Source organism: Schistocerca cancellata, chromosome 10 (assembly GCF_023864275.1).
Source record: "Schistocerca cancellata isolate TAMUIC-IGC-003103 chromosome 10, iqSchCanc2.1, whole genome shotgun sequence".
NCBI classification, from domain to species: Eukaryota; Metazoa; Arthropoda; class Insecta; order Orthoptera; family Acrididae; genus Schistocerca; species Schistocerca cancellata.
Genome location: NC_064635.1, coordinates 64,302,560 through 64,325,735, shown reverse-complemented (window position 1 = coordinate 64,325,735; position 23,176 = coordinate 64,302,560). Strand labels below are relative to the sequence as shown.

Below are 23,176 nucleotides of genomic sequence, written 5' to 3'. Positions count from 1 at the left end.
GCCTTTATTTGCATAATGCAGAACTTGTAAATTCTGTTCTACTGTCCCCTCAGCATGATTATTGAATGCTATATGATGGCCAAATACAGACTTTGTTCGTGAGGTACCCGACGTATGTTCTTTGTACCTTACTGCAAAATTTCGACCTGTTTGGCCGATATATATTTTCTCACAGTCTCTACATTGGATCTTGTACACTCCTGATCTGGTAGATTTTCCATTGTCTTTACTTACTGTATGTCTTAATTTTTGTTGTAAAGTATTGTCAGTTGTAAATGCTATTGTTATTCCAGAATTTTTGAATAAATTAGTAATTCTATCTGATATGTTTCCCATATATGTCATCTTCATATATTTTGGATTACCTATTAGTGGAGTGCTTTGTGATTGTTGTACTTTATTAAAAATGATATCTACCTGTCGTGTGTCGAAAGAGTTGGTTTTTGCAATTTGTTTTAAGATGGTCATTTCCTTTTTGATTTCATTAGCATCTAGCGGTAATTTTAGTATTCGGTGTATCATAGACTTAAAAAATGCTTTTTTATACTTGTCAGGATGACATGATGTGGCATTAATAATAACATCAGTGGTTGTAGGTTTCCTGTATATGGCAAATAAATGTTTCCCATTGTTATTAGTTGTAGTGAGATCTAGGTAGTTGATAGATTTTCGATTTTCATGCTCAACTGTAAATTGTAACTTCGGATGCGTAGAGTTTAATTTTATAGTAAGTTTCTCAATTTCATCTTTTGAGCCATTATAAAGCAATAATGTATCATCTACATATCGCTTGTAATATATGATTTTATTTGCGATGTCAGGGTTATTTTTCAGGAATTGCGTCTCAATGTGGTTCACGAAAATGTCTGCAACTGTCCCAGCTAAAGAATTTCCCATTGCTAAGCCATCTTTCTGACAATAGATTTTAGTATTAAAAGAGAAATAATTGTAATCTAAAGTGCATTCAAGCAGTTCTATAAATTCGATTATTTCGTCTTTAGTCATATTTTTGTATTGTATTAAGTTATCCCTAAATATATTAATTGTCTCATTAATGGGTATATTTGTATATAAATTTTTAATATCTAGTGAGGCGAAACTTGCACTGGTTGGAATGTCTATATTGTGGATTTGTTGTGCTAGTTCATAACTGTTTTTGATACTGAAATTGCTGTCATATGTATAGAATGCTTTCAAAATTTTATTAAGTTTCATATTTAGTTTATATGAAGGACTGCTTTTGTAGTTGACAATAGGTCGTATAGATTTCTCTTTTTTTATGCAGTTTAATCTGTGATCTTAATTTAGGTATTTGGGGATTCATATTTTTCATCATATTCTTTTCTTCAGGGGTCAAGAGGTGATTATTTTCATCGACTAATTTCTTGATCTTTAACTGGAACTTTGGAGTGGGGTCTTTAGTTACTTCAACAATCCCATTTTCATTAAAAAATGAGAGTGTTTTAAATATATAATCGTCTTCTTTAATAATAACAAGGGTATTTCCTTTATCGGCCTTTACCACAATTGCTTTCTCTGCTAGTAGTTTATTATTGATATTTTTAAGTGTTTTATCTTCAGTTTTTCTATGCAGTTTATTTTTCTCTTTTAAAATTAAATCCTTCGTTTTTAGGGCTATCTTACATGCTTCGGGTTTATTTATTTTCGATATTTTGCTTGTTGCTATAACATCAGCAATTATGTGTTTAACATTCGTATTATTTAGTGGGGGAGTTAAGTTATATTTTAAGCCTTTGTCAAGTAGCGACATTTCGGACTTTGTGAACTGAATATCTGTAAGATTCATTGTCCTTGGATAAAATTGATGTATATTGTTGACCTTCTCTAAAAGCTTATTTTGTTGTTTAGCTACGAGTAAATCAATTTTTCTCTGATATCTTTGGGTAATCGCTTTACGTAAAAAGTCTATTTTCTCATCAATGCTGCTTAGTAAAATAGAAAAAATCAAAGATGAGAGTTCGTTACTTAGCAATAAATGCAGACTATACATTTCGACATTTAAAAGATCTTTTATCTTAAAAGCTTCTCTAATTTCAGATTTAATCCATAAAATACTACTCTTTTGTTGTACATATGTTACATTACTAGATTTGGATTGGATATTGATTGACATTGATTATTATAAGAACTTTTAGATCGATGATTAAAAAATTTAATCAGCAGTCTTATCAGTTATTCAGATATACATAATGTGGAACGTACTCTTGGCTGCTACCCTACAACTATAAAGAATATTGCTATAAAAACTGCAGTTAAAGTAAGACGATTATGCAGCATCCAACAAAGATGCAATTATGATGCAGGCGACTCGGTATAATCGATATATACCACAACGCCAAAGACTTTCACATCTTTGATGTAACTGGCACTGTAATAGTACTAAGGTTGCCTATAGAGGGCACAACTATTACACATCGTAGTTCACTGTTTTTATGTAAAATATAAATAAGCTGTAGACATACTAACTATCTTTTAATCAGACATTTAAATGAATCAATTTTATGTTATTAGTGTATTTCCTACTTTTATACTTTGACGATGGCGTCATATTATGAACGCTGATTGGCAGTTGTGAAGTAGTGTGACAGGAAGTAGGCGGAGGCTCTGCATATTTAAGCTCGTGCTCAGCACTCAAACCATCAGTTGACTGCGTAGCAGCGAGGAGAGCTCCGCCTACCATCCTAAGGGAGCCATGGGTATAATTAATTTTATCTTATCTTGTTAAATTTTGACATCATTAGACACTTTCATTTTATTTAAAGATTGGTATCTAGTATTTCTTAAAATTTATCCACAGGTCTGATGATGGTTCTGTAGAAAGAACCGAAACCGGTTACCTATATCATTAAAACATACATGAGTGATCAAGACTGAACTTTAGTCAAAATATAACAATTAATTGATCACTGCTTTCCAAAAATGTTTACCAAAACTTTTATTGTTTATTCCGAGGGTATACTTGCATTAATGCATCTAGCAATAAATCAGATTGTTGTAGTGATCTTTAGTTTCATACAGTAGCTGGATGGCAACCTTTACCTATATTTCTATTGGGTTGTGGTACCCATGTTTCATGTTGAACTGGGCCACCCCTGTACAGATAGTCAGTACATGACTCTGCACGACTTTGCTTTTTATTTCACATGTTCACATATGGGGTCTTCGGTTCTCTGAGTGGATCAACAGATTCCGATCTCGTAGAATCTCAGAAGTATGTCAGATGATCAACTGACACCTCACACTAGGGTTTCTATGGAATCGTTCTACGATCTCTGTTGTTTCTAATCTATATAAACGATTACAGAATACATTCTAAGGGCCCCCCTTAGATAGTTTTCAGGTGACGCTGTCGTTGACACCCTAGTAAAGTCATCAAAGATAAAAAAAAAGTGCAACATGATTAAGACCACATATTTGCATGGTGCAAAAAGTAGCAATTAACACTAAATAAGCCGGCCGGACTGGCCGAGCGGTTCTAGGCCCTACAGTCTGGAACCGCGCGACCGCTACGGTTGCAGGTTCGAATCCTGCCTCGGGCATGGATGTAAGTGATGTCCTTAGGTTAGTTAGGTTTAAGTAGTGCTAAGTTCTAGGGGACTGATGACCACAGCAGTTAAGTCCCATAGTTCTCAGAGCCACTTGAACCATTTTTGAACACTAAATAATAAAAATGTGAGGTCTCAGACACAAATACTAAAAAAATCCATTAGACTTCGGTTACATGCTAAATCACAGAAACATAAATGCTAACGATTCAGTTAAATATCAAATGTGTACAACTACGATGAACTTGGATTGCAACAATAACACAGCTAATGCTGTGGACAAAGCGAATCAAAGACTATGATTTCCTGACAGAACACTTGGAACATTCAACAGGTCTACTGAAGGCATTGCACACACTAGGTTTCTCCATCCTCTTTCGGAGTCCTGTTATGCAGTATGGGATCCTTAGCAGACCATATTGATACAGAGAATTGCAAGTGCGCAGAGAAGGGCAGCTCGTTTTGTATAGTGGAGAGATGGGATGGCAGTCATCAACACAAAGGCGTTCTTCGTTGCAGCTAGTTCCTTTCCCCAAATGACAGTCACCAACTTTCCTCCCCCAATAGCAAAATATTTTGCTGAGTCCCACCAAATGGAGAGAAATGACAATTCTGTTAAAACAAGATAAACCACAGCTGGCATGGAATGATTTAAGTTTGCATTTTTCCCACGTGCTGTTAGAGAGTAGAATCAAGGTGCTTATATATTAACAGATTATTGTCATCAAAGTATTTCATAATGTTAGAGCACAATTTGAATTCTAAAATTATACTGCCAATAGGCGCCACTGATAAGGGGCCTACAATGCAGCAGATTAGTTCTGTTTCCCATCTAGTGTATTTTTGTGATCTGACAAGATTTGTAGTCTTTACACACCCACTTTAGATTGAAAGAGCGGCTGCGTGTAATTACTAAAAATGGATGTATTTCAAACTCTGAAAGAACCTTGATGGTATACAGTTTGTATTGAAGACTTTCTTTTATTAAATGATTTAAGCTGCTTCGCTACAAGGAGGGTATCTACGGTAAATTTCTCTTGTTAGTAGTTGTTCTCTATTCGAATTATTACTGCATCCTCTTTCATGAGATACTTATACAAAACTATGATTACTGACTATGCTTTGAAGAGGCAGTCGTTGGTAACATTACCATTGATATCACACAGTGAAAGAATAGATTGTCTCTTTGTATTTGTACGTTCTGGATATGACCACAATTTATTCCAGTTTGCTGCCAGATTTCGTGGCAGAGTTTCGTTGTAGAAACTATTAAAAGCATATCGCATTTAGTCCACATTAACTTCAGAGATTGTGTAACCTGTTGCATGTCCTATACATTTTGTCCTCTTTTATAATATGTCGTATGCTTCTTTAGTTGTCCTGACCTGTTTTATGTACCTTGGTGAAACACAAGAAAAATCTCAATGCTGATAGATGGTTCAAATGGCTCTGAGCACTATGGGACTTAACTTCTGAGGCCATCAGTCCCCTATAACTTAGAACTACTTAAACCTAACTAACCTATGGACATCACACACATCCATGCCCCAGGCAGGATTCGAACCTGCGACCGTAGCGGTCGCGCGGTTCCAGACTGTAGCGCCTAGAACCGCTCGGCCACCACGGCCGGCAATGCTGATAGACAGATGTAATTTGAACCCCAATCCTTCTACATGTGAGCTGAATGTCTTAACCAATTTTCTGCCTCTCTTTGTGGCAGTCTTTTAATGTTAAGCATTTGTCCGAAAATGTTGTTTCTGTACACCACAGTGCAAAAGGCAGTATGAATGTGAACCTGTGTATGGTTTTATGGGGTCATACGAAATAAGACACACGGTAACCAGAAATGTGTAAAAAGTACATTTACAATAAGAAAAAAGTAAAAAAAATGTTTCAATAAGTAAAGTTCACGAAATGATGGCGAAAACAGACCCTCGTCTGATAAAAGTGTAGTATTTAACATTTAGCGCCATTTGGTTGATGAAGAACGTTAAGTTTTCTTTCAAGTACACTGCATAAAGGTGAGATGATGAAACAAAACATTGACAAACCACCCATAATATCCCAAAGCAAACAGGGAGAGTATAGCCAAAAGGTGAATTCTTCTTATGGGGCAGCCGAAACTGTATAAGTTCATTTTGAAAAATGAAGAAAGCGCAGAACAGTTGCTTAATCCACAAACTTTTATTGCGTTCATGAACGATTTTGCGACACTTAAAGTTCAATGATCTGGTTTAACAAATGAAATAACTTAATCATTCTGAGATCATCCTCACACCAATGAGTCCATGACGACATTTGGGGTGAGGATGACCTCAGAATGATAAAGTGATTTTTTTCGTGTGTCAGATGATGGAACTTAAAGTGTTCCGAAACGGGTCATGTATACAATGAAGAAACAGCAATTGTCCTGCTGTTTCTTCATTTTTCAAAACAAGAGTTGTCACATGATAAGGGGAGGCTCCCAGCGGTGGGATCGACTTTTAGAAACGATCTCTATGGTTATGCAGGATAAGATCCCAGGTATCATACCATGAAGCCATTCACCCTGCTGGACCTTCGTTTGCGAGTAATTCACGAAAAATGATGTCGGTATTTAACGTGACTCCCATAGCTTTGAAAACGTAGCATTATAAATACTATTTGAGTAGCATAACGGCTAGGGGGAGAGTTTCACATGCAGAATGTTGTGGGATCGAATCTCTTCAGATGCTTAAATTTTTTGTATTTTTAAATCTTTGTCAAAATGGCTTTAATCATTATTTTTATTCGATTAATTGGTTTAAGTGTAAGCTTTCTTCTATTTCTTTGTCACAGCTTTTACCCACCGTATGAAGTATTATATTTGTTCACATTTTTTTCTTTACATCATTCTTTTTCCATCAGAATTTTTGCAAATGTGAATTTAAATACATTTATTTACCTACTATAAAGTTTAAGCACTTGAAAATCCCGATCTGTTATTTAAAAACCACAAGACGAAATAATGTCGCTATATTGACAGTGCAATGGTGTCAAAATTGTATTTTCTGTTGCAAGATGTGCATTTTTTTGGAACATAATCGTCACACAAACATTTTAAACATAAATTCATATTGCACTATAGACAAAACAACTTAGATGAAGATTTAAATGGAAGAAGTAATTAAAAGTAAAACAAAATTAAAACTAAATGCGGAGTAGGAATAATGAATGTATTATCATGGATAAAAATATAGGATGATAAATGAAAGAAATGAAATCGAAATTAATTCATAAAGTTAAATAACGTCACATAACAAAGATTGCAACTGGAAAAAGAATGACTACAAGAAAAATGAGAGAAAATGGAAAAATTGATATGATGATTAATATAATGTGACAAAGGAACTCAAATAAGAAAATACATTTAAACAAATTAATTGAATAAAGATAATGAACAAAGTCATTTTGATAAATATTTAAAAATAAAAAGAAATTTGGGCTCCTGACGAGATTCGAAGCTGTGACTTACTGTTTGTGAGAGCTTTACCCTGTCCATTGTGCTGCACAGCTAGTCTATACAACACGACATTTTTAAAGCTACTGAGCATCATGAAACATTTTCGAACTTTTTTTCTCGTTGCTTACTTACAAACGTTTGCCCACCAGGTGAATAGCTGCAGGGTGTGATACCTGGGACCTTAACCTAAATCACCGTATAGATAGTTTTAAAAAATCGATGGCACTGCTGGGGCCTTCACCTACAGAGTAAAAATTATGATACACTTTTTCAGTATACTATACACAGCCTGTCACGTATCAAATATGCTGCACATTGGCATGTTCTCTTGCTCAAGAAGGAATCTCTAAGTCTAAGCACACTAGTCGATTTGGAGATGAGCTCACTGCTTTAAAGAACTATACCACAGCCGGACAAGTGAGCTCACTGGGCCGAACTAGTCAACTTCGCCCTACCACCATGGCCTCTCACCCCTACCAGCCAATCCATCTCACGTCAGTGTGCCACGTAATGCCTCGACAACAGCGTGCTCACTGCACGAAGGGTATCAGCACATTATGGGGCAACAGGTGTGCTGCTGTGAGTGACAGACACCTTCCTTATCTCCTGCTGACCCCACTGAAAGGAGGAAATGGACAGCAGGTGAACAGCTGTGGGTTATATACTCATGTTCATATCTCCTGAAGGTCCAAATGATTGGAGGGGATGGGCAAAATATGAGACAGTACGTGAGCAACTGTGAGTGACATGTCACATCCCTTATCTTCTGCAGCTCCCACTGAATGGAGGTGGTGGACAGAGACTGAGACAGCAGATGAACAGCTGCAAGTGACACACCACCTGTCATATCTGCTGAAGGCCCAGCTGAATGGAGACGTCGGTGAGAGTAGGGAACAGCAGGTGCACAGGCCCACACTGTGCAGAGCGGTGGGGCAGGGTTCGGGGTGCGGGGTGTGGGTCAGACAGCAGCTGCGGGTGACTCACCGCCTCCCTGATCTCCTGCAGCCCGCGGTCGCAGCAGCGGCCCAGCCTGTCCAGCTGGCCCTTGATCAGCTCCTGGCACACCAGCTCCAGGCGGTCGCGCGCCTCCTGCTCGTGCCGTGACAGCGTCGCCAGCACGCGGCCGCACTCCACGCTCACCGCCTCGCGAACCACCGCCTCAGAGTCTGCAACCACAATGGCACCACTGCATGTTTGCGAGTTTGTCACACTGGCTAGTGTCTGAGGTAACGTATGAACCGACTCGAGAGTATCTGCAATTTAACATCGGCTGCACTTCTGTTTGTAGATACTCAAATTGCACTACAGCTAATAAGCACACCTCATTTAACAATCTACTTTAAAAAAGTTGTACCTGTGATCGATTTTTTTTCTTTGCTTTATTGAGTTTCGATCCCCCCCGAAGGGGTCGGGCTGGCAGCAGCTTAGTATGCTGCTCTTCAGCCTACAGAATTTGTTTTAAAAGGATGAAGATAATAAATAATAAAAACAGGCGATAAAATCGGAGACTTAAATGGTAACATGGCGGAAAATCGTGGAACTTAAAACATAGAACAAAGGGATTATGGTGCTAATGAAATACATATGAAGCAGACAGGTAAAATAATAGACAGACAATTAAAAAACACGGCGACAGTCTTGTTTCTGTTCACAAGAGACATAAAATTCACGCCCAGCAACAGCATGATTTCTGTTCGCAACACATTGGAAAGACGAACAACACTGAACATTCGCTTGATTACTGCACTGAAAAGTTGGCAAATATGACATACCACAGCCGAGGGCAGACAGGGGGAACCTGGACAGATGATGGGAAAATAAAAAGGGGGGAAGGAGAGGAAAAACGAAGAATGGAGGGGGGTAAGGAGCCGATGGAGGATGAGGACCCATAAGAGGGGTGGGGGGGGGGGGGGGCAGACGCGACAGGGAGTGGGGAATGGCAGAGGAGGGGAATACAAAAGGAGTTGGGGGGGGGGAGTGTGATCGGGTCTTAAAGACCACATAAAAATGAAGACCACATAAAAATGTTTGATCTCCTTCTCATCCTTCACCATTAGGAGCGTGGAGCTTTACGTTCATGTTTTATGCTTCTAATTCCATAAACTGAAGTGATTAAAGCCCTTAACTTAAAACACCGAGTTATCTCATTTTTATTATTCTGAGAGAAACTTAAAATCCTAACTACACTAGGGCAACATAAGAAAAGATTCTCAAACAAATGAAACCCCGCTTATACCCTTTTCAGCACTGATAGTTACGCGTTTGGCATCTGGTACTACATTTGTAGCGCAGCTGTCGTGTTTTGCTTGAGGTGGTTGCCACTTCTTTATTGTGTGCAGGTTTGGATACTCGCCAACAAAACGCACGCCTTCAGACACCCTCTTGTACTGTTGTTTAATCAGTGCTTTCAAGAAAGGATGGCTACAGTGATCCTGAGTTTGGCATTGAATTTAGCGGCTCAGGCAGTGAAGAGGAATGTGATGTTACTTCTTTAGAACTGAAAGTGACGACAGTTCGTCAGCTGAGAGGCAAGTGCTCGCCAGCGGAACGAGATAAATACATTCCACTGTACTCCAGCCAGCTCCTCCAACATTTATGTTCACAGGAAACCATTGTGAAACACATGGTTAGACTTCTTAGCTACACAGAAGCAATACTTCAAGTTTCAGGATACTTTAGTCGAAGTATACTCGAGATTTTATTATTGGTGATCTTCAAACTCTTGTAACTCATTGTTTTGAGCTTTAAAAGCTGTCAGTATATGTCTATGTGTAATGACATTCATTATAGGATGTTTTTCATTAGCACTGTACCCACACCTATTGTTCTAAGTTTAACATAACTGCAGAGAATAGGATAGTAACAATTCATCTTTGTTTAAAAAAGCAAATAAATACCAGATTGGGGAGAAGTCACTTCTCAGCGACCGCAGCGTTTGTGATTGAGGAGGAGTAATGTGCATTTCTTGATGTTAAATTTCTGTCCAGAATGCATGTATGTACGTATGTATGTTTGTGTGTATGTGGGGGGCGGTTGTAGATTATTGATGCTCCTCGCTAGCTGTCCTAGCGTTCGTTTCTCATTCGCTATTGAGTAGACATGGATGGAGCAACCGTGGGATATGATCAAGGTCCTATTCCATAAGCTTTGTGATACTGAATACACAGTATTAATCAAAATTCCTCACCATGACTCTTGGAAAGTCTCAGTTTAATGTCTCAGTTAAATGTTTGACCAGTGCTAATAAATCGACGACGCAGGGCAATATTTACATCACAATCATAATTTTGCATATGATCACATATGTCTTTCTAAATTTTCTAATTGGCCTGAGAAATCACCTATCTGACAAGGATAGGTGATGTGACTGGATTACAGCGCCAGAGGTTTGCTTACTATGGCTTAGTGCTACAACGAAATCAGTGTAGGCAACTTTGGTGTTATTTATTTTGTGTTTTTCCGAGCGAATGTTGCTTGTGCAGTTTTCCACAAATTTATGAATACATGTGTGTTAAGAGTCTGGTCATCATCAGCGTCATAGAAGGCAAGACGACTGTCTACTTTACACTTACTCATGCATTACAGTCTTCAGTTAAATGCATCGACGCTTCTCTTGTTTTCTGTCGTTATGTCATCTCCCGACCATTCATTCACTCGTCGTCCTTTTGCCTTGAAATCCAGCATAGGACTTTCCTGGGACACGAAACCATCAGCTCACTTGCCTAAATGTCCCAGTCAAATGTATTTGATTCCCATTACAGTGATAATTACGTCTTACACTGTAGCCTTTCACCTGCTCCATCCTTTCCTCGTGTGTCTCCCAATAGTTTGTCATTTTTCTAATTAAAAATCGGTGGCCTATTCTCGTAAGTCCAAACTGATAATGCATATTGACTAGCCACATCCGAAACTTGGTTTTAAAATGCATATTTGACTTAAAAACGTACTGTACTCAGGCATCGAGACGTGGCTGCACGATCCGTTACAGCCATGCGGATAAGGTGCCTGTCTTCTCGACAGATAGTGATACGAGGCCGTTGTTATCCAGCACGGCGTTCCGTATTACCCTCCTGAGCCAACCGATTCCATATTCTGCTAACGGTCATTGGATCTCGACCAACGCGAGCAGCAATGTCGCGCTACGATAAACCGCAATCACGATAGGCTACAATCCGAACTTTATCAAAGTCGGAAACGTGATGGTACGCATTTTTACTCCTTACACGAGGCATCACAACAACGTTTCACCAGGCAACGCCGGTCAACTGCTGTTTATGTATGAGAAATCGGCTGGAAACTTTCCTCATGTGAGCACGCTGTAGGTGTCGCCACCGGCGCCAACCTTGTGTGAATGCTCTGAAAAGCTAATCATTTGCATATCACAGCATCTTCTTCCTGTCGGTTAAATTTCGCCTCTGTAGCACGTCATCATCGAGGTGTAGCAATTTTAATGGCCAGTAGTGTATGTGCCATCTTCATTGATACGAGATGACTTGCCTACCACATACGAAGTGTAACTCATGCATAATGGCGGTTTAGCAGCGTTTATGAGCAAGATATAAAATTAAGGCAGGCAAGAGCGTGTAAAACGTTTCTCAAAAACAGCAATTTATGAACACTGAATACAGATTTAAATACAGAAAGCCCATTATCGAGGTATTTGTCTGGAGTGCAGTTCTGTACAGAGCTGGAACGTGGATGATGAAAGGATCCGACATGAAGAGAATAGAAGGTTGGGTAGATCACGTAACTAATGAGGAGGTACTGAGTAGAAGAAACGGAATTTGGGGTGAAAGCTGTCTAGAAGAGGGGAGCGGTTGATAGGACACATTCTGAGGCGACAAACAATCGTCAGTTTCGTAATCGAGGGAAATGTGGTGAGTAAAAATTACAGGCGGACACGTAGGCACGAACAGAGCAAGCAGGTGCAGCCGGTTGCAGTAGTGATAGAGACATGAAGAGGCTTGCGCAAGGCAGAGTAGCAAGGACAGCTGCCTCAAAACAGTCGTCAGACCTATGACCACAACTACAATAAGAGAGCACAAGTCATTTTAGCAACGGCTACTAACGATGCAAAACGCTTAGTTTCCCTAGGGAAAGTTAGCTTGTGCGATAATCTGCTTTCTTTTGAAGCTATGATTTTGCTATTAGAGCTTTCGAAGAATATCATCTCTGACTTATAGAATTAACGAGAAATAAGATTAGTCTGTTCAGTGTGGCACGACAGCGCGTTTCGTCTCACTTAAAGGTTAGTTATTCTTGTCACGACAGCGAGATAAACGCGATCCGAACGTACTGACTCACTCCACTTGGTCAAACAGTTTACAGGTCTGCCGCACAGATAAGGTTGAGACGAAAAATTGACTCACACCAAGCTTTAAGTCGGGGCTGTGGCCAAAGTGTCCCAGATACGGCCTCACCTTCAGCACAACGGCGCGTGATGGATCGAATCTTCTTGTAAGGTTTATAGGCCCGTTCACAGAGAGGTTATCACAGCGTTGAACTGATGTCTGCCTTAATGATACTGGATTACGACAAACTCATCATTGACTAAAACAGAAAGAAAGAAAAGTAGAAGTCGCGCTCGGAGTGTTCCCTACAAACTCATTTTTTTTCCTTTATTGAGTTTCGATTCCCCCTAAAGGGGGCGGGCTGGCAGCAGCTTATTACGCCGCTCTTCAGCCTACAGAATTTGTTTTAAAAAGATGAAGATAATAAAAAAATAATAACAGTTGGCGATAAAATCGGTGACTTAAAGGTAAAACGGCAGAAAATTCTGGAGCTTAAAACATAAAACACAGGGTAGATGATGCTAATAAAATACATAGGAAGCAGAAAAATAATAGACAGACAATTAAAAAACACGGCGACAGTCTGGGTTCTGTTCGCAAGAGATATAAAAAGCACACCCAGCGACAGCATGATTTCTGTTCGCAACACTGTGGAAGGACGCACAACACTGAACACTCACTTAAACACTGCGCTAAAAGTTGGCACAAATATGACATACCACACCTAAGAGCAGGTGGGGGGGAAACTGGTCAGATGACGGGAAAAAGGGGGGGGGGGAAAGGAAAGGAAAAGTGAAGGAGGAGGGGGGAAAGGAGCCAATGGAAGAGGAGGATCCATAAGAGGGGTGGGGGGTGCTGAGCAGACGTGCCAGGGAGTGGGGAAGGCAGAGGAGGGGAGTACGAAAGGACTCGGGGAGGGGGGGGGAGAAAGGAGACAGGGAGAGGATAGGCGGGGAGAAAACACAGTATGGAAGTGGGAGGAAGAGGGAGCTCAGGGAAAGGACGGAGGAAAGAAGGGGGGTGAGGATCAGAGTTGATAGGAAGGATAAATGGAGGGAGAGAGGGCATCATCTGGGAGGGGGAGTTGATGGACGCCACCTTGGGAAAGGAGATGTAGGGTGTAGAGATGGAGGGTAGGGGGGACACAACGGGGAAGACGTGGCAGGGGGCGGGGATGGGAGAGGAGAGGAGCAACCAGGGGGTGAGGGGGTTCAAGACGGTGGGAGGTGTAGAGGATGCGGATATGTTCGAGGAATAGGAGCAGATGGGGGAAAGGAATGAGATCATGGGGGACGGGAGGCGTATATGGAAAGCGAGGCGGAGTGCATGACGCTCAAGGATCTGGAGGGACTTATAGAATTTGGGGGGGGGGCAGATATCCAGGCAGGACTGGCATAACAGAGGATGGGACGGATTAAGGATGTGTAGGTGTGGAGGATGGTAGAGGGGTGCAACCCCCACGTCCGGCCAGAGAGGAGTTTGAGGAGTCGGAGGCGTTTGTGGGCTTTGAATTGGATGGAGCAGAGATGAGGGATCCAGGTGAGGTGACGGTCAATGGTGAGGCCAAGGTAGGTGAGGGTGGGGGTGAGGCGGACAGGACAGGCGCAGACAGTAAGGGAGAAATCCAGGAGCCGGAAGGAGCGAGTGGTACGACCTACGATGATGGCCTGGGTCTTGGAAGGGTTGAGTTTCAGGAGCCACTGGTTACACCATGCAGCAAAAAGGTCAAGGTGAGTCTGGAGAAGGCGTTGGGACCGGTGGAGGGTAGGAGCGAGGGCGAGGAATGCGGTGTCATCAGCATATTGCACTACAAACTTATTTATACTGGGGGTTTCACAACTCATGTTACACATTTCTATAGGCTGTAGAGGCGACTTAGTAGATTAAGTTTTACATAGACATCCATGTCCGGAAACGTCATCCTACGACGTTATACAGTATAGGCGCCGGCGCGTCTTAATGTATGTATATACAGGGTAAACACCAGTAAAATCGACAAACTACAGGGACGAATTCTTGACTGGAAATGGAGGAAAAAAAGATCCCATGAACATGCGTCCGGAAATGCATCGTTACCACGGTAGATGGCATTGGCGAATGACAGTTGCTCTGACCACGGCTGTGTGTTCCTTGTGTGTTGCAGGTTCATCTGGAGGGCGCCGCACAGCCAACCGACGTGTTCTGTGCAAAGCCTACCTTCATTACACAGTAGTTTTTATTGGACTGTGACAAGACCCTGAACTACAGGTGTAGACCTACTACGACACATATAACAACTTCGAAATACTGGTATGCAATTTAATGTAATGTATGAGGGTTGGAACTTGCCAACTATTTATTCACACCCTCCTCTCCCCCTCGTATTTCTGATTTTCCATTACGGCGTTTGACTGTCGTTCTCTGTCTCATATTCGTAAATTTTCTCTCCTGCAGCACCCCTGAAGTTTCGTATCACTGTCACGGGAACAGCTTCTGAAGCGTCCTCAGTGTTCATTTCTTCTCTTCCGCAGAAATCAATATGCTTTCCATAAACAAAGACCGGGTGAGAGCCAACTCGCTCTGTTTGTCCACGAGTATGGTTGCCATCGGTCCCAATATGTCGGGACCATCACCGTTATGGACCTTCTTATTCCTACATCCAGACAAGACTCAGTTTTGTCCCGATTTCTACACCATGGCATTGGATTACTTAGACAAATGGGCTATTTCCTTTAATAAATATCAAGTATGTGATTGGATGATGCTATCTGAAGCCGCAGACTGGGTGATGATTCAAAAAACTATTGTATAACTGACTAAAAATGGTGTTAAAGATGTCAGTCGACAATTGTTTTCAGGAATATATGTATCTGAAGGGCTTTTTAGCAACTAAGCGTGACTCAGATGAATGGAAGTCTAAACACTCCGTGGAAGAAAGATGTATTTGCTTTCTTAAGGAAACAGAAAATTCTAAACACAAATGCCAACAGCTAAAATTATGCGAGTGTTTGTTTTCTGTTCCCGCACACAACGTCACTGCGGAAAGAGTATTTTCGCTGATGTCGAGCCAGTGGACGCATGAAAGAAATCGACTGCTACCTGGGACTGTGTAATTAGCGGCGCCAGTTTAAAAACAAGCTAACTTGCATGGAGTTTTATAAATATGGAAAAGGGAAAAAAAGACTTGCTGAAAACGGCGAAATCTTCCGAAAAAAATGGAGTACCAGCTACTTCTGCCGCAACAAGTTCCATGTACTTATGTTCCAAATGAAAAGTAACTGTATTAAATAAATTTTTTACTTCATTTCTATATCCCAACTCCCCCCTATCTCAGAGTGTACCGACGAGGCCCCAACCAGATATGGCAACAATGTCTGCGAAGCCCACAAGGCGGCCGACGCCAGGCATCTAGTTCGATGCTCTGTTCCTTGACTTCCGAAACAGGGTCGTACACAATTTCGTACGACCACATAACGAATAAATCCCGTGCTTAGTCAATACAAGACGTGCTTTGTGACTAGACTGAAAAGTTTCTGCCAAATAGAACACACTTGGGTCGCCCGGTGTCCACAGAAAGCTACCGTTTGATTTCCGTTACAAACAAAATAATTTTTAAAGCGGAATTTTACGAGCCCGTTGCATAGGGCGGTCCCTGATTAGTCTAAAGAGATATTCGTGTTATCAATATGTATTGACACGAACAGTAATACACGAAGAATAACTGCTACCTGATTTTTATTATAAAGACTCGAGTTTAAGCATGAATTAGAAGCGAACCAATGGGCCTCTCACAAAATAAGTGATATTATTATTTTTTTTGTTTTATTCTGTGTTAGGTTATGTGGAACAATTTGCTTTTAAATATATATATATATATATATATATATATATATATATATATATATATATATATATATATAATGTAATAAGGACTGTGCAGCTCTTGGGCGTCTTCGCTACGAACTCCTCACTTAAAAACTATATAGCTTGAAATATATTTCTCCGATGTTACTGAAATTTTCATATTTTATACGCACATATATTGCTACTGGACATCTCAAGTTACAGAGTTTTCCACTCAGCCCACAAAAAAGTTGTTATGACTTTTCTAAAGTAATTTTTTGTCAGCCCAGGACAAACATGCTACGAGGTGCATTCAAGTTCTAAGGCCTCCGATTTTTTTTCTCCAGACTGGAAAGAGATAGAAACATGCACATTGTTTTAAAATGAGGCCGCATTCATTGTCAATACGTCCCAGATATGGCAGCACTGTACGGAAGATGGAATTTTACCGCCAGTGGCGAGAATGAGAACTGTTTTAAATACTTAAAATGGCGACGTTTTCCTTACTTGAACAGTGTGCAGTCATTCGCTTTCTGAATTTGCGTGGTGTGAAACCAATTGAAATTCATCAACAGTTGAAGGAGACATGTGGTGATGGAGTTATGGATGTGTCGAAAGTGCGTTCGTGGGTGCGACAGTTTAATGAAGGCAGAACATCATGTGACAACAAACCGAAACAACCTAGGGCTCGTACAAGCCGGTCTGACGACATGATCGAGAAAGTGGAGAGAATTGTTTTGGGGGATCGCCGAATGACTGTTGAACAGATCGCCTCCAGAGTTGGCATTTCTGTGGGTTCTGTGCACACAATCCTGCATGACGACCTGAAAATGCGGAAAGTGTCATCCAGGTGGGTGCCACGAATGCTGACGGACGACCACACGGGTGCCCGTGTGGTATGTTGCCAAGCAATGTTGACGCACAATGACAGCATGAATGGGACCTTCTTTTCGTCGGTTGTGACAATGGATGAGACGTGGATGCCATTTTTCAATCCAGAAACAAAGCGCCAATCAGCTCAATGGAAGCACACAGACTCACTGCCACCAAAAAAATTTCGGGTAACCACGGTGTCCATGTTCTGGGACAGCGAGGGCGTAATCCTTATCCATTGCGTTCCAAAGGGCACTACGGTAACAGGTGCATCCTACGAAAACGTTTTGAAGAACAAATTCCTTCCTGCATTGCAACAAAAACGTCCGGGAAGGGCTGCGCGTGTGCCGTTTCACCAAGACAGCGCACCCGCACATCGAGCTAACGTTACGCAACAGTTTCTTCGTGATAACAACTTTGAAGTGATTCCTCATGCTCCCTACTCACCTGACCTGGCTCCTAGTGACTTTTGGCTTTTTCCAACAATGAAAGACACTATCTGTGGCCGCACATTCACCAGCCGTGCTGCTATTGCCTCAGCGATTTTCCAGTGGTCAAAACAGACTCCTAAAGAAGCCTTCGCCGCTGCCATGGAATCATGGCGTCGCGTTGTGAAAAATGTGTACGCCTGCAGGGTGATTACGTCGAGAAGTAACGCCAGTTTCATCGATTTCGGGTGAGTAGTTAATTAGAAAAAATATCGGAGGCCATAGAACTTGAATGCACCTCGTAACAAAAAGCGTGGCTATGTTTGGAAGGTTTCTTTCCTCGTTGTAATAAACTACAACCACTGTGACCGTACAGTGTGGTAAGGATTTGATATTTAAGTCTGGTTCTGTACGCGCTGGACCGTGGGAATTACAGTAGCCGTAGTGTCGGAATCAGGTGCTACGTTGCCAGACACAGACAAATCGTTTCCCAAGAGCCCGGGGATTCGTCGCAACGACGCATTCATTTTCACAGCCGGGCACACTGTTAGTTAATGGCGAGGTCCAATACTCGTAGGACCAGTCTTAACTATCACTCTTCATGAAATCCGTATCACACTGTGCGAACACAGTGGCTGTAGTTTATTACAATGAGAAAAGATACCTTGAAAGCAAACCCACGCTCTCTGTTAGCATGTTTACCCTGGGCTGAGAAAAAATTGACGAGAATTCTTCCGGGGTGTACGGCCGTGGTCCATGGAACTCTTCTATCGCTGACGTTTCGTCCAAAGCTACGTTGGACGTCTTCGGAACTGCTCCTGGTTCTACTGAGTCTTTCCGACTGACGAGTCGGACGTCGATGAACGGCCTAAACACCGTGGAAAGTGGACGTGGTCTGGATTTCACGTGATAGCAGAGGTAAACCTTGTCAAGCATAAAATATAACTATCGACCATAGTACATCAAAGACAAAAACTTCTCATCGATTCTGTAGCGCCACTGCCCATATATCGCTGAGTTTCATGGCTTCTTCTTTTCTGTTAAAATTATCCCCATGTTTCTATATTTCTTTATAGCCATGGATAACAGTACATAAAACTTCAGGAGGCCTGAAGACAACGATAGGACACAGTGATGGAAGAACACCGTTTCTCTGCCCTTCATCAAAAAAGGAACGGATCAAATCGGCAAGATTTTAAGGAAACATAACGTTCGACCGATTTTCAGACCAACTAAGAAAATAGGCCAAGCACTTCGTTCCATTAAGGATAAACGTCCCCCTCTGTCTGCAAGTGGTGTATACAAGATTCCGTGTACATGTGGTAGGGTCTACATTGGAACTACAAAGAGAAGTGTGAATACACGGTTGAATGAACATGAAAGTCTTTGTCGACTAGGGAAAACAGACAAGTCAGCCGTGGTGGAACATGCTCTTCAGTCGGGTGATCATGTAGTGAAATTTTCGGAAACTGAAGTTTTATGTACTATGACGAACTATTATCCACGGCTATTTAGAGAAGCCACCGAAACATATAAACATGGGGATAATTTTAACAGAAAAAAAAGAAGCTATGAAACTCAGCGAAATACGGACAGTGGCGCTACAGAATCGATGGGAAGTTTTTATCTTTGAGGTACTATGGTTGATAGTTATATTTTATCCTTGACAAGGTTTATCTCTGGTATCACGTGAAATCCAGACCACGCCCACTTTCCACGGTATTTAGGCCGCTCTTCGACGTCCGACTCGTGAGTCGGCAAGACAGCACAACTAGGAGCACCTCCGAAGATGTCTAACGTAGCCTTGGACGAAACATCAGGGATAGAAGAGTTTCATGGATCACGGCATTACAACCCGGAAGAATTCTCGGCAGCTGAAACATCCGGTAGTGAAAGCCTTCATTGTATGATCAGAAAAAGTTACTTTAGAAAAATCATAAAAACTTGTTTTTGATGACTGAAAAATTCTATAACTTGAGATTTCCACTACCAATATGTGTCCTTATAACGTATGAAAATTTCGTTAACATCAGACAAATACACTTTATGCTGTATAATTTTAAAGTGAGCAGTTCATAGCGAAGACGCCGAAAACCAGCCAATTCTTACTACAATCTAAAATAAAAAAATTTACTGAACTTTAAAACCTAAATTGATACATGTGGACTAGCGCAGAATAAAACAAGAAAAATACTGTTGTAAACTCATTTTGCGATAGGGCTATTAGTTTGCTTGTAATTAAAACTTAAACTCGAATCTCCATGAAAAGAATCCGACAGTGGTGCACAGGGCCGAGGTGGCAGCTTACTGCGGCGGTGGAAGCGACTGACGTAGGAGCCTGTGAGTTGGGGGACCGAAGTGGACGGCCGCAAAAGAGCGGGAAACCGCTTACGTAAGTGTGCTTCACAAGATCGCTACAAAATGTTAACTACAAATATAAGACTATTAAAATAGCATTCAAACATGAGGAACAGGCAAAATGCCTACAAGGGAACGTGGCAGACTACATTAGGTAAAAGAGATATAAGATAAAAATACAACTAAAACAGTGCGTACGGATTATACATAAAAACATACATCGGAACATTGAGCAACAAAAGCTGAGATGTGGTGGGAGAATTATGCAAAGTGTTACGATCGTTAACCATGTATACACTTCCCCTTGCAGGGCAAAACCATTTTAGTATAAAAAGCTTAGGTACGATTAAAATGATAAACGCAACACCTATAATAATCTACACATACACGTGTTCGGAAATTCCCGTAACAAACTTCAAAGTCTTGTAGAGGGGAGTGAGTACTTAAAACTTTGAATAGGAACTCGTGTCCAGGAAGTAGTGGCCGTGCGGTTCTAGGCGCTACAGTCTGGAGCCGATCAACCGCTCCGGTCGCAGGTTCGAATCCTGCCTCGGGCATGGATGTGTGTGATGTCCTTAGGTTAGTTAGGTTTAAGTAGTTCTAAGTTCTAGGCGACTGATGACCTCAGAAGTTAAGTCGCATAGTGCTCAGAGCCATTTGAACCATTTTTGAACCGTGTCCAGGAAAATCATCCAACAACGCTACAGAGCGCCAAAATTGCAGGCGCCGGCGCTTCTAAACATAAGCATACACTCCGTGATTCTGTGATGATGTTACAGACTTTCTAGGATGATGGAGGAGGAGAAGTGTATGAATATGAGGTAAGGATCCTTGTGCTGGAAACGAAGGAGTCAAAAGTTATAAGCGAAACCCGTTCTGATACCTCTGACAGTGGAATACATGTACTGGTACTCCTATTGCTAAGATTGCAGATCTTAAGAGTAGTTAGAACGAAAAAAAATGTTTTCACATTTTCGACTTTTTATCTTATTATAAAATTTGAAATTTTCTGAATAAAATTATATATATATATATATCACATAAACTCACATGGGAAGTATTTTATTTTATTTTTTAAATATAATCTACACCTGTCGAAAATGTTAAAATGCTTACGTGCATTACTTCAAGATCTAATAAAATCAGTAATTTTTTTATATAGAAGGCTGTGGATTGCTGTGTTATATAGGTCATGTCCAGAAGAGGATGGGCACCAGGTTGAGGAAGTTGAAACAAAGTTTGAGAGACAAGAAACTTTCTGATAGTATAACCATAAGAGGCAGGCTGACAGACTAAATGATTGATGAACTACAGCAGTATTATGGAATGGCCATTAGAAATAATACTGAGGATTTGTTGACAATGAAGCAGTATGGGCTACCTTCTACCGCAGACTGTCAACTGATGAAAAACCAGTACACAATCTTTGCCCTCCTGGACCTGATTCATGGTGCCCAGTACTCGAGCAGCTCATACAGTCATAAACATTCCATCCCAGCAGCAGTCATGGATATCATGAATCATATTTACAGAGAGCTGGAAAATCCTAAATTACTGAAGAAGTGTCTGCATGGCCAGAATCTAAACCCCTATGAGGCGTTCAAGAATCTTATATGGACTCGCTTACCAAAAAATGTTTTTGTTGGAATGAAGACGCTAAAATGAGGGGTCAGTGATGCTGTTATTTCTTTTAATGATGGCAAAATTGGTAGGGTGTAAGTGCTACAGCATATGGGAATTAATCCTGGAGCAAACTGCATCAGAGAACTTGAAGGATGGACAAGGTTCGCATTGATAAAGCAGAGTATGCAGCACAGTTGGCCACTAAGGAGTCCAGAAAGAAGAAAGAACTTGGAAAAAATCAAGAGGATGATATACAGTATAGTGCAGGGTGCTTCTGAGTGGCTAAAAATAAAAAATTAAGCATATATCAAGTGAGTTAGAGTCTTTTGAAACTTTAGAAGCCGGTCCTGAAAATTTCCATTTTCTGTTGCATTTTTCCCTAAATCTCAGAAACCACTTCGAGTTAGAGTATTCAAATTTTCAGGGAGTAATAACATACATATCCTGAGCCTACTGAACTAGAGGAAGAACATTATGTTATGTATAATTAAAATTATTTAGGATAACGTACAAAAAAGTACACAACATTTTAAACGTGTAATTAAAAAATTGTATTTCCGAAAGGAGTGGGTGAAGTGCAATTATTGTAGTTCAGTAGACTCAGAACATACAGTTTAATGTTCTGGAGTTTCATGTTAATGGCTCCAGTGGTTCCTCTAATACCAGGAAGCCAAGTCACTAAATTTAACATTGTCGGCATAGGGCGTTCCAACTCTCCTTAAGAGTTGTAAGTACTTCTTCAATAAAGAGCTTGCGTTTCACACTAGCGAAGATCAACAAGTGCTCATAGCTCCTCAGGTATGCATATTAGAACCCATGTTTTCTAGACATTTTTTCCTTTTTTTTGGTCCATACTACCATCTCTGAAAGTTTTCTACCCTACAATCTTAGCAACAAGAGTACCAGTACGTGTATTCCACTGTCAGAGGTAACAGAACTATTTTCGCTTATAACTTTCGACTCGTTGGTTTCCGGTAGAGAGACCCTTACCTTAAATTGATATATTTACCCTTCTCCATTATGCTAGAAGGTTTGTAACATCATCACGGAATCACTCTGTATATACACAGATTTACAGACGCCGGCGCCTATATCTTTCACAATGTGTAGCTTCGCTGGATTACGTTTCTAGACGTTGGTTCCTATGGAAAACTTAATATATTAAGTCATCTCTACAAGTCCTAATAGTCTGTAACGGGAATTTCTTAACACCCTGTATTAATAATCTAGTAGAAAGCGGCGGATGATCTTTAAGTTTGTTCGCAGATGATGTGTTTTACTATATGGTTGTTGCAACGCCAGAAGACAATAACGATTTCCAGAGTCATCTGCAGAGGATTGATAAACGGGGCAACACATTACTTCCTTCCACATGCGTGTCGCGAAATAACGACGACGAGAAAATTCGAGAAATTGAGCCAACACAGAGGCTTACCGACCATCATTCTTCCCTCGCGCCATTCGCGACTGGACCAGGCAGAGGCGAATCAGTTAGTGCCAACCAGAAATACCCTCCGCCACACGTCATCGGGTGGCTTGCGGAGTGCTCTTGTAGATGTAAATGTTGCTACCTAGACCAAGGTAGATGACCCTTTTCAAATTAATGGCCATCCGTCTGAAGCAATACTGAGGAGAGGCTCTGATTTTAGCCGCTTTCTCTTGCCATTCTAGGCGAATAACAGGATGCTACCCATTTCAATTTAAATTACTACTACCAACAGAACACAAATACTG

At 40.9% G+C, this 23,176-nt stretch overlaps 2 protein-coding genes across 2 annotated transcripts in view; both read right to left on the bottom strand.

Moving 5' to 3' along the window:
- LOC126106113 (uncharacterized) overlaps positions 1-7,508 on the bottom strand; it is a 57,491-nt gene extending 49,983 nt beyond the window's left edge. The window contains exon 1 of the mRNA XM_049912359.1: positions 7,503-7,508. Within this exon, the coding sequence (XP_049768316.1) occupies positions 7,503-7,508 (6 nt within the window). The remainder of the gene's footprint in view (positions 1-7,502) is intronic.
- Positions 7,509-7,890: 382 nt separating this feature from the next.
- The window catches only part of LOC126106112 (trichohyalin-like), a 134,881-nt gene continuing 119,595 nt past the window's right edge, over positions 7,891-23,176 (bottom strand). Inside the window, exon 12 of the mRNA XM_049912358.1 lies at positions 7,891-8,213. Within this exon, the coding sequence (XP_049768315.1) occupies positions 7,891-8,213 (323 nt within the window). The remainder of the gene's footprint in view (positions 8,214-23,176) is intronic.